This window comes from Mustela nigripes, chromosome 17, assembly GCF_022355385.1.
Source record: "Mustela nigripes isolate SB6536 chromosome 17, MUSNIG.SB6536, whole genome shotgun sequence".
NCBI lineage: Eukaryota > Metazoa > Chordata > Mammalia > Carnivora > Mustelidae > Mustela > Mustela nigripes.
This window is the reverse complement of record NC_081573.1, coordinates 33,109,158-33,124,632: the sequence shown is the minus strand read 5'-3', so window position 1 is coordinate 33,124,632 and position 15,475 is coordinate 33,109,158. Positions and strand designations below refer to the sequence as shown.

At 55.7% G+C, this 15,475-nt stretch overlaps 1 protein-coding gene across 3 annotated transcripts in view; it reads right to left on the bottom strand.

Annotated features, from left to right (window-relative positions):
* CPNE2 (copine 2) overlaps positions 1–15,475 on the bottom strand; it is a 44,486-nt gene that overhangs the window by 26,690 nt on the left and 2,321 nt on the right. For all 3 annotated transcript variants that reach the window (XM_059383873.1, XM_059383875.1, XM_059383876.1), the window contains exons 2-3: positions 3,046–3,260; positions 236–415 (exon numbers count right to left, since the gene is read on the bottom strand). In XM_059383873.1, the coding sequence (XP_059239856.1) occupies positions 236–415; positions 3,046–3,225 (360 nt within the window). In that variant the 5' untranslated portion in view covers positions 3,226–3,260. The remainder of the gene's footprint in view (positions 1–235; positions 416–3,045; positions 3,261–15,475) is intronic.

The window sequence follows — 15,475 nt, the reverse complement described above, 5'->3', positions numbered from 1 at the left end:
TCTGATGAGAACTCTTTCAGCCTGGCCCCAAATCACGAGGCCACTGACCCCCTTTGGTACCTGCAGGCCCCCAGGGCTGGCTGCATTTCCAGGGCCTCCTTGGAAGCCATCCAGGAAGATGGGGCTAGGGAAAGCAGGCGGCAGGGGAGACTCGCTCCAAGGGACTGCCCTGGCCTTAGGAGCAGCGTGATGTCGGGGGTGGGGACTGCCTTGCCCTTGGCCCCCCCCAGCTCACCGTGCCCAGGCTGCAGGAGAACTGGCCCAGGAAATCATGCTCGTCCAGCTGTGTGCTGGACTTGTCCTGGTCGAACAGGGCGAACTTGAGCTTCTGCACCTCCTCAAAGTGGTAGTCGAGGACGAACTTCTTGGAGAACGCGGGGTTGAGGTTGTTGATGGCGGTTTCCGTCCTGTCATACTGGCAGAGGGGCAGGGAAACAGAAGCCAGAGTCAGGCAGCTGGTTCGAGCCTTCCCAGGCTCCCCGGAATCGTTCTGCAAACTGGCTGAACACTAGGCATGGCCAGGTACTACTCCCAGCTCACGGAAGAGGACACTGATGCACAGAGAGGTTAAGGGACTTACCCAGGGTTGAACAGCTAAAGGCGTAGTATCAAGATTTGAACCCAGGTCTGACTCTAACACTGACACTCTGAACTCTTTGGCCCTGGCACCATACCAGGTACTGGGGGAAGAGCTCTAGGCATGTGTCTGCCAGGGTTAAGTGACAGACAATAAGCCACTTTTCCCCTCAGGCCATCAGTTTCCAGTTCTGTAAAACAATGGGGTTTAACTCTCAGTGGTTTCCATCCTTTTTATCTTGGAAGAACCCTTTTTTTTTTTTAAGCCACATCTTACAAGGAAACTGAGAGGCAGAAGAGACAGAAGGAGGGGACCTGGGCATTGCACAGCCCAATACCCCCCATCTACTGGGTAAAGGCAGGGCCTTGTCCTGTGGGTCAGTGGTGGGGCTGGGACAGGAACCCCGCCTCCCGGCCTCTCTACAGGGAGGCCCCAAACCGCAGAGTCCGGGTGATGGTCTATTTTGGGGCCCGGGCTATGTTGATTTTTCCTCCCACCCTGTCCATTTCCGAGGGCTGGAGCAGCAGGGATGGAAGAGGTCTTGGCCCTGGGCTATTTTTAGCAAGGGCAGCCAGCCTGGGTGAGAGAGGGATTGTCCAGGGGTGGGGTGTAGTGGGGGGGGACACCATTCCCTGAGGGGTGGGGGGAGCTCCAGAGACCTGGCAGAGGGGACCAGAATGTCCCAGGCACTTGGCTTCAGTCCTCCACCCCTTCCCACTTCTGGCTGCGCTACCAATGCACTGGGTGCCATTCCGGGCCTGAGATGTCCCTCTGTAAAATGGGTCAACAACCTCAGCACCGTTTCCTTGGCATCATAAGGAGCCAACACCTGTGGATACTTCCTGTAAGCCACAGTTTGCTTGGTGGGATGCCTAACTGTGGCTCAGTTGAAGAACTATTAAACACAGATACATATTCTGGAAATTTTACACACGCATAAAACTACCTCGGAGGCTAGACACCAAACCGCTGACCAGTTCTCTCTGACATGCAGGTTTCCCACTGTTCTGCTTTCTTTAGGTCTGTCTTTTCTAAATCTACTACAATGAACACAGACCCCTTTTAAAAGGAAAAACAAAGCAACTTTTAGGACTTGAAAGTGTTAATGGTTTGGATTTCTCAAAATCCGTCTTCAAGATGCATCTTTCCCCAGCCCTCGGGCCAAGGTCTTGCAGCTCAGAAGTCCTTGGTACCATCCACCTGCCTAGTTCTGGGGCTCTGCAAGGTAAGCAGGGGAAGAAAAAAACACCTCATTTCACAGATGAGGAGACAGGCTCAGAGAGGGACAGCCACTTGCCCAATACCACACAGCAGGGAATGACAGACCTGGGTCAGGCTCCAGCTCTGGGACCTGAATTCCCCATTTCTCTGTCAGCTCCTCACTGACTGTGCGTTCATTTAGGAGTAAATGTGGAAAGTTATTTTAAAAATGGAAGCGGGCTGGGTGCCTGGGTGGCTCAGTGGGTTGAGCCTCTGCCTTCGGCTCAGGTCATGATCCCAGGGTCCTGGGATTGAGCACATCAGGCTCCCTGCTCAGCTCTCTGCCCAACTTGTGATCTCTCTCTGTCAAATAAATAAATAAAATCTTTAAAAAATAATAAAATAATATAAAAATGGAAGCAGGCAGGGCACCTGGGTGGCTCAGTGGGTTAAGCCTCTGCCTTTGGCTCAGGTCATGATCTCAGGCTCCTGGGATCAAGCCCCACATAGGGCTCTCTGCTCAGCAGGGAGCCTGCTTCTTCCTCTCTCTCTGCCTGCCTCTCTGCCTACTTGTGATCTCTGTCTGTCAAATAAATAAATAAAATCTTAAAAAAAAAAAAGGAAGAAGGCATTTTTATAAAACTCTAAGATTTTAACTATAATTATTATATTAATTAAAAATATTCCAATATAAAACAATAAAAGTATAAATATAACTCTCCGAATTATCACAACTTAAACACAAATATCATTTTAAGTAGTAACATCCATACATTTTATTTATTTATTTTTAAATTTTATTTATTTAGGGACACCTAGGTGGCTCAGTCAGTTGGGCATCTGCCTTCGGCTCAGGTCGTCATGCTGGGGTCCTGGGATTGAGCCTCACATCAGGCTCTCTGCTCAGTGGGGAGACTGCTTCTCCCGCTGCCTGCTACTCCCCCTGCTTGTGCTCACTTGCACTCTCTCTCTCTGACAAGTAAATAAGTAAAATCTTTAAAAACAAACAAATAAAATTTTATTTATTTAAATAATCTCTACACCCCCAAGCGGGGCTCAAACTCACAACCCTGAGATCAAGAATCGCCTGCTCTACTGACTGAGCCAGCCAGGCGCTCCTCTAAAATTCAATTTTAAAAGCAACAATCTTCTAAGTAATCCCTTGGCCACCCTCCAACTACCTTCCAGGTCCCAGGATCCAGTGGGAGTTCCTCCCCAGCAACCCAGCCACCCTCCACCTACCCCAGAAGCACATGGAGGGGCCTCACCTCAATCCACCTGCCATCACTCTCTGTAAAGAGGACACAGAAGGGGTCAGACTTGGAGGTCACGTCCCGGTCCAGCAGGTTCTGGCCACTCACTGACAGTTCCACCTTGCACACGCAATACTGGGAGCCCACGGGGGCCGCCCCAGCTGCCGGGGCACCCCCACTAGGGATGTAGGCCATGGGGTCTGGTGGCGGTGGCAGCAGTTCCTGGCAGTCTAGGGCGATAGAAGTGGGGATCAGCGAGGGTACAGCCATCTGCTGGACCACTCCATCCTGAGGCGGTGTCACCCTCTGACCTTCAGGATGGGGGTAGGGAGATGGGAGGACAGGTGTGTTTATGGAGGGAGGACAAAGGCAAAAGCTTGACCAAAGGAGAATGAAGAAAAATGAGCCTCTGGTGGGCAGGTTTAGTTTGAAGTTATTATCTGCGTCGGTCAATCTTTACGTGTGAGACACACACAAGGCCAAGTCACCCGTCAGATTAGCGACAGATCACAGTGAACACGCACATGTAAGACGTTCGTTTTGCTGGGAAAACCTAGGCTTCTCCTGAGCAATTAACATTTTGGCATCTTGTGGCTACAGTGGAGCCTCTGATAGCTTGGGTTTCCCTCTTTGCTTTGGCCCCTAGGAAGCTCACTCCTGATAATTTATCTGAAATCTGACTTTGTTCATTGCAGTCTTATTCATCTTATGTATCCCGGGCATTAGCGAGCACAGTGACTGATGCACAAGGATGCACTGAGTGTATGTGTGTTGAATCAAAAAGATGAGCGTATAAATCAGTGAACGGACAGACCCTCCACATTCCTCAGATTCTGCCTGAGTTGGTCTTTATCCTCAAGACAGAATTTACTCTTTCACTCGCACATGACTTCCCCCAAATTCCATGTACAGAGCCCTTCTGTACCCCTTCCACTGTCACAGCTAATTACTGGCATGTGCTTACTTTAAAGCAGTTCTGTTACTCTCCAAGTTTATCTGGAGCAAGTACAGAGAAACCCATCTCAGGGGGCAGAGGAAAGGAGCTCTGGGCTCTACCCATAACAAGGCCTCCTGGACAAGCCCTCTGTACCTCAGTTTCCTCATCTGCCCATGAGACATCACGACATAGCCCTCCCCAGACCCCAGTGCTTGGGTCTTATTTCCAACAGCTCGTGTGTAGTTCCCACAGGCTCTGTTACTGTGTGGATGAGTCTAGCCCCCACTCACCCACAAAGGTCAGGTTCCAGCTCCTTGACTGACATGTCACCCCTCACTACTGAGCGGGTGACCAGCCCTGCCCTGCCCGTGAGCAGGGGACGCGGATCCAACTTACTGAGCTTCTGAGCGCTGATTACAAACTGAACCCGCCCTCTGCTAATCGTCATTCACTCTAGAATATTTACTAAGCATCTACTAGGTCCCAGGCCCCGGACAGGGACTGGGATCCTACGGGAAGAAGGCCGCCTAGCACAGCCTCAGCATTCACAGTCCAGCTGACAGTGGAGAGCAGCCAAGTCCTGGGGGGGCAGAGGGGGCAGGAGGGGCTTAATTCTGAAAGTGATGGAAGTCTCGGGAGGGTCTGAAGCAGGGAAGTGACATGATCTGATTAGTGTCTGGAATGGCTGACTCTAGCCCCCGTGAGGAGGAGACGTTCCTGCGGAGAGGAAGCAGGGAGACTGGTGGGGAGGTGGCTGTCAGCCAGGCGGGAATGACCAAGCTGCAGCGGGCCAGCTGGGCTGGGCCTTCTCCCTCTGACCCCGGCCGCAGCCCACATCCTGAATGCCCGCCCGCCTCTGGCCGGCACACAGAGGCCCCAGTGCACAGGAGGCCTAAGCGAGCGTGGGGAGGGCGTCAGAGGCCCCTGTTCCTCTCCAGACACAGCGCACCCCAGGGCGCGCCTGACGGGGGAGGATTCGGGTCAGTGACAGAGTCAGCCGTCACCCCCTCCCTCCCACCGTCTGTCCTACAACCTCATCATTGTCACGCGAGCCCAGAGCATCAGGACAGCACTGCAATTTGCCCGCGGGGTTTATTCCTGTCCTGTAAAAATTAGTTTCCACTGGAAGGGCTGGGGAAACTGCACTCACTCTCCCTATGTGCAGCTGGGTGGCCCTCCCCGTGGTGCAGGGGTGAGCAAATCCTCAACCCAGTCCGGAGGAGGGGTTGAGGGGAGGGAAAGGGAGGGGACAGGGACGTCCAAAATGGACCTCACCATGTGGCGGAGGGATCGCCCATGTGTGTTGGCAACCACCTGGAGGTGGCATGGCCTCCCACAGTCACCCCCATTCTGCAGAGGAGGAAACGGGCCCAGAGAGTAGAAATCAGCTGCCCAAGGTCTCAGGGCTAGGAAGCCACAGAGGCAGGGTATGAGCTGGGTCTCCAGGCCCCCCCAGGCCCATCGGTGGCCTTCCAGGCAGGGCTGGGGGATGGCCGAGCATGGTGAGGAACTCAGACCTAGGGCGGGAACGAAGGGGAGTCAGCCCAGGCAAAGGGAACCCTAGTTCCTCTGGAGTCACACTGTCTCCACCTCTGGGGTCATCCCTGATGGGGTGGGTTCCTGCTGACCTGCCTCCTCTCCACCTGACGGGCCCCCTTCACACCCCATTCCCCCCGCTGCCAAGTCAGAGGCATCTGCTTTCATCCTGAGGCGTGTCAGGGACCCCCCTGTGCATGCACACACGCGTATGGTCACATACACGTGTCTACGCGTGCCCCAGACAAATAGGGGCAAAGGCACACACGTGTATGAACGCCTTGGGGCTGTTTCTCCCCTGCCCTCCCCCACGTCCAAGGCACCATCATCACTCCAGTGTCACCATGCTGTCCTCCTACCCCATGCTGGCTCTGGCCTGGTTGAGGGCATGGCCCGAAAGGCCAGGTCCCAGGGGAGGTTTAGGCTGGGCCGAGTTCTTAGAGCCCATGGTGACTTCACCTGCTTTAGCCTTAGCCGGGAGGCCCTAGCTAGAGTGGGCAAGAGGTGGGAAGGGGAAGGGTGCTTCTCCCCCAGGCCGGGAGCTGGCAGGTCCCCCATCCCCAACTCACCCTCTGGCTGGAAGCTTCTGGATCCCCGAAATGGGGAGCACATGATGTCCGGAGTTGGGGCAGGCAAGGGTCAGAGGGAGCCCCTCTGTGCCAGCCCGGCAGCGGGCAGGCGGGCCGGACCCTGAGGCCTGACGCAACGGAAAAAGAAATCACAGCTTCTGCCGGGGCGGGGGGTGGGGGGGGCTCCCCTCCTACTCCAGCAGGAGGGCAGACGGACAAGGTGTCATTAAAGGAGGGTTGGGCCTGCCATGCGCATCTGGGCCAAGTGGAAACCTCCTTAATGTAGCCCCCGCCCCACAGGTAATTTGAGGTTACGGGCTGCCTGGGGAGCCTGGGGAACCAGGGCCCATTTGCAGGTAGTCCTGACTCTTGGCCCAGGTGGACACAGGCCTTCCAGGGTGACCACATCCCCAGGGAAGGAGCTGGAAGGCGGGGATATGAAACCAGTAGTCAGTCCCTCTTACAGATGAGGCAAAGAGAGGGCAGGGCTTGGGAATTCCCATTCATTCCTCCACAAACACTCCCTGATGGGCAGCGATGAGGAGTAATGAAGGAGACACAGAAGCTTCAGCACCTCCCCAGCGCCCCCCCAGGGTCCCCTGGCCCCAGCTCCTAAATGCATCCTGCCCTTCAGGCAGGACAGGACAGGATCTGGAAACTGTGCTGAACCACGGGTCTAGAACATTAGGGTTGTAGCCAGAAACCTAGGAACCCATCATTCTTGATCTTGGTCTTTCCTTCGCCCCCCATCTATCCCACACCTGCTGCAGATTCCACCTCCAGGATGCAGAGCAATGTCCTCATCGCCCCACTTCCACTGCATTGGCCCAGCCAGATCTCCCTGAGCAACCCAGAGCCAGAGAGAGTCTCTACGCGTGGAAAGCAGATGCTACCGCACTTCTACCTGAAAATCTTCCAGTGGCTTCCCCTCCCAGGCCATACAAAACCCCAGTTCTTCCCAGGCTTCTACCCCATCTCGTGCCACCTTCCCCCTCCCCCTGACTGTCCCAGCTACAGGGGCCTCCTCTGGCTCTGTAAACACGCCAACCTCTCTCCTGCCTCAGGGCCTTTGCACTTGCTATCCACTCTGCCAGAATTGCTCTTCACAAGATGGGTCTTAGAAGTCAGAGGCCTTTTCTGGTCGCCCGAGCTAATGTGATTTCTGTCTCGGCCCGGTACCTGCAGTTCCCTTTATAGATCACTGCAATGTACACTCACTTTACTTGTCTACCTGTCTGTGTATTGTCTGTCTGCACCCCCCACTAGAATGTAATGTCCAGGAAGGAGGGATTACTACTGCTTCCCCAGCACGTCAGGCAGCAAGCACACATAATGAGTACTGAATAAGTATGTACCAACAAGGGAGGGAGAGAACTCACTAGGCAGACTCTTTAATATCAGAAAAATCACAACCACGTCTTCCTGGCACACGTCACAAACTGTAGACCCTCATGATTGCTTTAAGAGACCAGCAGGAGAGGGCCTCACCCAGAAGGGGCAGTGGTTTCTCTAAAACAGGGAAGGATGATGTCAAGGCCAAAGGCCTGCTTGCCTAACTCCATCCTTCCGCCCACTATCGGCCCTAGCGGCTCAGGACCCAGGAGCCGGGCTGCACACCCCACTCACGAGGGAAGGGACACCGAGGCAAGGAGGGGTCCTAACTCAGAGACACGCAGTGCCGGGGAGACACCAAGAGCGTCAGCCACAGGGAGGGGGGCAGTGGGGCTGCGGAGGTAGACGGCCAAGCCAGAGAAAGGGGGAGCCGGCTGGGGAAAAAAGGGGATGGAAGACGAAGGGTGGGGATGAGGTGCCACAGGAGGAAGCAGCCCTCACTCTGGGGATTCTCAGTTCGAGGACAGCATGGGCCAAATGTAACCAGGGGACCACCTATTGGGACTTCAGGTGCAGGTCAGCAACGTGCCCCTTGAAAAAGCATGTTCACCTTGATATTTAGAAGATGAAAGAAAGAAACGCTGTTTTCCGTGCTCACTATGGCAAGTAATGCTCTATGAAGTCTGGCCAGTGGCAGGAACAAGGAAGGGGACTCAGTCCTCTGATCGCTACTGGTGACAGTGAGGAGCACAGACTCTGGACTCAGGACACCGGACTTTGAATCCCTGGCTCTGCTATTTACCTGCCGCGCGTCCCTGGGCAAGTTACTCAATGTCTCTGGTCTCTGTTTCCCCCTCTATCTATGAAATGATGACAGCGAGTGCACGAAGGGAAGCGCTTAGAATGACAGCTCATCGCTGGTGCTATTTACCAGCAATCCTTGATGGCTGGGGGCAGGTGGTGCAGACCGGAAACCTCGGGAGACCTGCAAGTGTACAGATTATGTCAAAGGGGCCTGAGAGTTAAAACTGGTTGAGAAATACGGCTCTAGGTTCCCCTTCTCAACCGGAAGGCACGGTGCTGGGATGCCAGTGGCAGGCAGGGTGGTGGATGGTGGGGCCAGGGAGCAGGTAACGGCTTCAGGCCCCACATGGTGCCTTGGGGTTCTCAGCCATGCAGCGAAGCCTGCTCCGTGGGGTCTGATCATTGATAGCAGAGGCTCCAGCGGTGGTGGCCCCAGGCTCCATGTGTGTCCCTGGGTCCTCAGCGTCTCCCCGGGGGCTTGTCAGAAATGCACCATCCTGGGCCCCACCAGACCTGCTCGGTCAGAATCCCTAGAGTGGCACTTAGCAACCTGTGTTTTAACAAGCCCTCCCGGTGATTCTGCGGTGGGCTAAAGTATACACGGGGCCCGTGGGGTAGCTAGGTGGGGCATCGCATGAAAATGCAGATTCTGATTCAGCAGGTCTGGGGAGGGACCTCCAGGTCTGCGTTTCCTGCCAGCCCCCAGGATGCTGAGGCTGCCCCCTCTGAGACCACACTTCGAACACCAGGCTCCTGGATCCAAGCTTGCAATATGACCACCTCATGGCTGGCCACGTCCCGGGGCGGGGGTTGGGGGAGCGCTCTAGGTGGGCCTGCCCTCGGTGTAATTAAGCCCATGTCCTACTTGGTGGTCCTACCAGGACTGCTCCCGGCCAGGTCTCCGCAGATCTCTGAGTTTGCCATGTCCCATCTAGAGGGTAACACTATTGGCCAGAACCCTCGGTTTACCAGATGCCTGGTCGCTGCTGGCTGGTCCTGATGGCTTCACTAGCTGAATTTCTGGGGTCGGATTGTGTCTTGACTGTGTCCAGATCTAAGTGGCCTCCTTCAACCCATTTCCTAGACGAGACGATCCAAGAATACAAATGGCAACTGTATAAGGCTTCCCCAGAGAAAACAGAACCAACAGGATAGCTATATATAGAGAAAGAGGTTTCTTTTAAAGAATTGGCTCGTGCAGTTGTGGGGGCTGCAAATTCTAAATCTGTAAGACAAGTCGGAAAGCTGGAAATTCAGGTCAGTCAGAGGTGACACTGGCAGTCTTGAGTCCAAAATCCACAGGGCAGGCCAGGCAGGGTGGAAACTAGACAAGACTTCCACGTTGTGGGATAGATCTATTTTTAAGATAAAGTCTACCCCCGCCGTGGGGCTCGAACTCACGACCCAAGATCAGGAGCCGCACGCTCTCCCAACAGAGATAGCTGCCAGCTGGGTGTCCCTCTATGTTGTAGTCTTGGCGCTGAATTCCTTCTTCTTGGAGAAGATCTTTGCTTTTATAAAAGGCCTTCAATTGATTGGATGAGGCCCACCCACATCATGGAGGATAATCTGCTTTAATAAAAATCTACTGCTTTAAATGTTAATCACATCTTAAAAATACCTACATTCTCACCAAGGTGACACATAAAATTAACCATCACCACAAACTTCAGCCTGCAGGAGACCCACATGGGGCAGGAAAACAGGGTGCTGGGGCTAGAGTTCTGGGTCAGCCCTTCCTGAATGTAGGAGCTAGGGGGGCCTACTCCCACTCTGCCTGCTGGAAGGGTAGAGAGGAGGCAGGTCCGGCTGCACTGATGGGAAGTAGTGATAAACTGAGAGTAATAATCACACCTGTCCCAGCCCTGTGTGGAGCATAGTGTGGTCCACATACTGTCGTCCACAGCTCCACGACATCCTTGAGCGAGGTGTTAGCACCGCTCCCATTCTCCAGATGAGCAAACTGAGGCATGGAAGGGTCTGCATCCCAGAGCCTCTGCTAAGATGACTTCAGATAAGCCCTTTGGTTCTTCTGGATCTTAGTTTTTCTTACCCATCAACTAGAAAGTACAAAAGTGACACAGGGCACCTGGGTGGCCCAGTGGATTAAGCCTCTGACTTCAGCTCACTTCATGATCCCAGGGTCCTGGGATCGAGCCCCACATCGGGTTCTCTGCTCAGCAGGGAGCCTGCTTCCCCCTCTCTGTCTGCCTGCCTCTCTGCCTACTTGTGATCTCTTTCTCTGTCAAATAAATAAATAAAATTTTTTAAAAAGGGCCTGACACACTGTAGGGGCTGGCTCAAGATGAGAAAAACCTCTCTGGGGCTCCAGGCTGTTCTCAGTACAACACCCAAGCTCCCTGACAAAGCGTTTACACTCCTGGCTCCAGCTACACTGGCCACGACATCGAGTTCTGGCTGGATGTCTGCGTGCCTCGGTCATTTTGCATATGCTGTTCCATCTGCCGGGAGTGCCCTTCCCCCTAATTCACTTGGCTTTTTCATTCTTCAAACTCAGCTCAGCAAAACCGTGATACCACGGTGTCCCCCTCACACCCAACCACTACCCCTAGGCTGACCATACCAAGAGGGAGATGAGGCTGCCGGGGGTGGGGGAGTGTGGACTGCTACAACCCCCTTGGAGGAATGTACAGCAGGGTCTCCAGAAGGTAAACAGACACATCCCGTGATGACCCAGCAATGCCCAGCAGAAACATCATGCATGTGTTTGCCAAAGGCCCCCCGACAAGGACTCTCACAGCAGCACTATTCCTAGGATCCCCAACTGGATACACCCCGAACGCCCATCATCGGGAGGAGAGCTAAGGAAACGGGCCCCCCCACACCGTGGATTATACCATGGGGCCGGACAAACAGAGCCAGACGAAAGGAGTACCCGGTCCTGTCTGATTTCCTTTATAGGGAACGAAACAGGCAAAAACAGGTCTATGCTGTTGGGAGTCAGAAGAGTGGTGGGACAGGTGAGGGAATGGGTGCTTGTGACCAAACAGGGCGGGGGGAGGGGGGCGCACAGGAGGGGGTGCCCTGGAGATGGTCATGTTTCCATTCCTGGGTCCCAGGTGCTGCTGATGGATGCTTTGGTTGGAGGCCTGTCCCTGAGTTGTACACATGGGACATCCGCTCCATTTCTGGACATTTTTATACTTCAGTGAAATGTTGTAAAACCAAAAACTCAGGGAGTCCTCCACAAAGCCCCTCCTGAGACCCTGGTCCTGGGCAGGAAGCACTGACACTGTCACCACTGGCTTAGGAAATGTCGCTGTCCTTTCCTGAAAGTGAGAAAAGGGGAAGGGGACCATAGGTTCTCAGCATGCCCGACGGGCCAGTTCCGGGATCTCAGAATCATGAGTTGTGTCTGAATCTCCCAGCTGAAAGGCTCCAGGCAGGTCTGGTCCCCTCTTCCAGGCACACACCAACCCCAGCCACAGCCCCGGTTCTGCGGGGAACGGGGAGTCCAGCCCCGAGCCGCTCACACCCCTGGGCCCTCCCTGCAAGCCTGGGGCTGCACCGCTCCCCCCAGCCGGCACACGGCCCCCAGAGAGTGTGCCGGGCTCTCGCCCAGGTGGCGGGCGCATCTCAACACCAATCACTTCTCTACCTCCGCGAAGGCATGGCACTCCCGACAGGCGGCAGCTCGGCCATTACAGGGCTAAATATAGCCGCAGACAGCACCGAGAGGGAGCTGCAGCAGGGGTTTGATGCCCCCTAGCCCCCAGCCTCCACCAGATCACACCCCGACTGCAGCCTCCCCCCACTCCCGCCAATCACCAAGCTCTGGCCCCTGGGGAAGGGGGCCTCCCTGCTTCAGCTCAACCTTGGTCCAAGGGCCTTGGCCCGTCTCACCAGCCTATGGCTCCCAAGTGGGCACAGCAGGCTGCCAGGTGCCTCCATGCTCCTCCCCACCCCCTCCGGGAGTCCAGGCGCTGGGTTAAGTCCTGCTTCTGCCACCCGCCACCTCCTTCCTCCTAGGCCTCAGCTCCTTCTTCCACCAAGCGAGGCAAGGGACGGGCTCCCCTCCCGCCTCCCAGGAAGCGTGACAGGGGACGGGTGTGGATGCACCTTGGGGTGCACAGGGTACTTCAGGGACCTTGGGAGTCGGCAGGGCCGAGCTCGGAGGCTAAACCAAGCTAATGGAGGACAGAGGGCGTGGTGATGGTGGCCACCAGCCGAAGTCATTCCCACCTGGCTTCATTCGAAGGGGCTGCCTCAGGCACGGGAGCAGCCCTGGGCCCTTCCTTCTCCCCTGGGGTGCCCATGCTCAGCCAGGGACTACCACGGAGAGACTGAAACGGGGGCTCCCCAAAAGTGTGTCAACTCTTGCAAGTTCCTTGCCCTCTCTGTGCCTCAGTTTCCCTGCCTGTGAAGGGCTGGGGCTCCTTCTGGTCTTGAGGAGTCTACACATAGCCCTCAGTCTTCCCTGGGCTGCTCTGGGCCTTGGTCGCAAGCTCTGCCCCAACCCCCCCCCCCCCCCAGAATCTCTGGGCTGATTTACCCTGAAAGTCACCTGGGCTCACCCAGGTCCAAGTCCCCACACGGGTTCCTGCAGGGTGGCGAGACACCGTTGCTCACACCCCTCAGCACGCGGGGATCTCCCCCACTTTTCCTTGACAGTGTCCTTTAGTTCGGTGGCTTTCTTGCTGCCCAGCCCACACCCTGCCACACTGAAGGGCTGCCCTCAGCCAGACAGCCCTCAGCCTGATAGTGGGGATAGGCCTCTCTGAGCCAGACGGCAGGTGCTACCCCAGGCCCAGCCCTCCCCAGTGAGCCCTTCTGGTCAAGGGCACCACCATCCGCTCCTGGGCTCTGGGTCCTCCCTGAGAAGGAAACAGTAGTGCAGGCTGAGGGTGCCTGGTCCTGTCCTGAGGCTTACGGCATCCCACTGTGGTCTTCTTGCAGTCCCAGGACACGGCCCCTCTCACTAGTACCCCATTTTACACATAGGACAACTGAGGCACAGAGAAGTTATGGAAACTGCCTGTTAGCGGTTGAATTATGTTCCCCTAAAAACTAAGTTGAAATCCTAACTCCTCGGTGCCTCAGAATGGGAACTTTTCTGGAAAGACAGTGGCTGCAGATGTAATTAGCTAAGATGAGGCCAGACGGGAGGAGGAGGGGCTCTTAATCCAATATGACTGGTGTCCTTATGAGGCACCAAGGGAAGGAGGCAGAGAGAGGAATGAGTGATGCTACCACAGCTCCCAGGAGCTGGAACAGGCAAGAAAGCGCCCTCCCCTTCAGCCTTTAGTGGAGCACGGCCCTGCCAACACCTTGAATTTGGCCTTCTGGCCTCCAAAACCGAAGATATTTCTGTGCTATGAGCTGCCCAGTTTGGGGTCCTTTGTTACAGCAGCCCTAGAAAACTAATACAGTACCCAAGGTCATCCGGCTAGTCCATGGCAAACCAGAGAGCGACACCAGGCAGCTGAGATCCTTGCATTCATGGTGCAAAGCACACCCCACCCCGAGGGGCCACAAGGGTGACTTGGAAAGATGGCTGCGGCCCAAAAGGAGGGAGGGGTCAGATGGCATCATCTGAGGGGAGCTGAGCATGCTCTCTCCTGCATCCCGGGGAGCGGCCAGCCAGGCACAGCTTGCAAGCCAGAAGACCCCAGCTCCCAGCAAGATACAAGAGCCACCAGTGGAGAAAGAGCGCTCTTAGAATACACTAAGCATGTTCCTACCTCAGGGCCTTTGCTTGTGCTGTCTCCTCTGTCTAGGGCACCCTCCCTCTTTCATTCATTCAAAAATATCCACGGAACACCTGCTGGGCATCAGGCACAGCCGGGATACAGCCATGAACCAGAGACCACTGCCATGGATTAGCATGTCTACTCGAATGTCATGGCCTCCCTGACGCCTCACCGAGCGCCTCACCCACCCCGCCCCAACTATGTGAAATCCTGCTGCCGCCTCGTCATTGGCAGCCTCTCTCTGTCCCCCATTCCACTCTGAGCTCCATGTCGGTGCCCTGGCTTCAGTGCTGTCCCTGGCCCAGACGACCTGCTCAATAAATATTTGCTGAGTGACAACCGGGCAGCACTACAGTGAACGGAACATGGGGCCCAAAGCCACTGGTGGAAAAGGACTCGCAGCCCTCTTTAGGTTACAAGCCCTTTCAAAGCTGCCTGAAGAACCCCATGAAGAAAGCAGCAGGGAGTGCTCCTGGTAAGGAGCGCCATTTTCCAGACAAAGAAACTGCGGTCAGGGGGGTTAAGAGCTGTAGCCCAGGTCACACGGGGAATGGGTGACCCTCCCCAGCACACTTCAGTCCCCTGGGGAGGGAGTCCATGGCAGCAGCGGCTACCTCCATGTCCTCCACTCCTGGTCCTTGGGTGTCAGGCAAATAATCCCACCCTCTCCAGACGCGTGCTTTTCCTCGTCCATCAGCAAGCCCGCGGCCCTGGGCCGCTCCCCCAGCACTTAGCAGGCTGAGCAGCAAGGCCTCCAGAGACACAAGAGGGCAAAGTCACGACTCCTCGGGGCTCTGTCAGCCCACATCACGGGCCCCTGTGACGGGAGGCTACAGTGCGGGGCAGCCCCAGACATCCATCGTGTATTTACGGAGCACCTCTCTCAGGGCAGGGAGAGGGCCCTGAACAAGATGGGCACGGTCCTTGCCGTCCGTGAGGCTGCCACTCTTTGGGAAGAGGAGAGATAATAAGCAGATACACAAACGAATAAATAAGGTGACTGTAGAAGGTGGTTAATGCCACCCCGAGAAAAATTAAGCGAGGTGATACCCAGGGAGTGAGCAATTAGCAGCTAATTAGACTCATCTCAGACCCTGGAGGAAGAAGGTGAGGAGAGAGCAGCGGAGAAAACTCCAGAACATCAAACAGCACCGAACAGCACAGTCAGTCCATTTGACCCCACCATGGGAGCAGAGGCCGGCTGAGAACGAGGATGCACCTTAGACCCCCACCCAGCTCTTAGGCAGTACAGGACCTCAAGAAGCTGTGACTCCTTCAGAACACCCAAGTCTCCCTCTGGACAGTGGGGGTGGGATATGACCGTCCTCTTCTCCAGCTGCTGCCTGCCGAGATCCTAGGGTGACCCAGCCTCCTGGCTCCCACGGACCCCATTCTGTGCTCCGCAGGGCACTGGGTAGGACTGGAGGGGATCCTGCCCCCTTTCTGAGGCCAAGTCTCCAAAGGAGAGGTGGCTAGAGTCCTGAAATGGTCGCACCTGATCCAGCAGGCCCTGTAAGGGTTGGGGAAGGCGGGGGGGGGGGGGGGGGGGGGGGGGG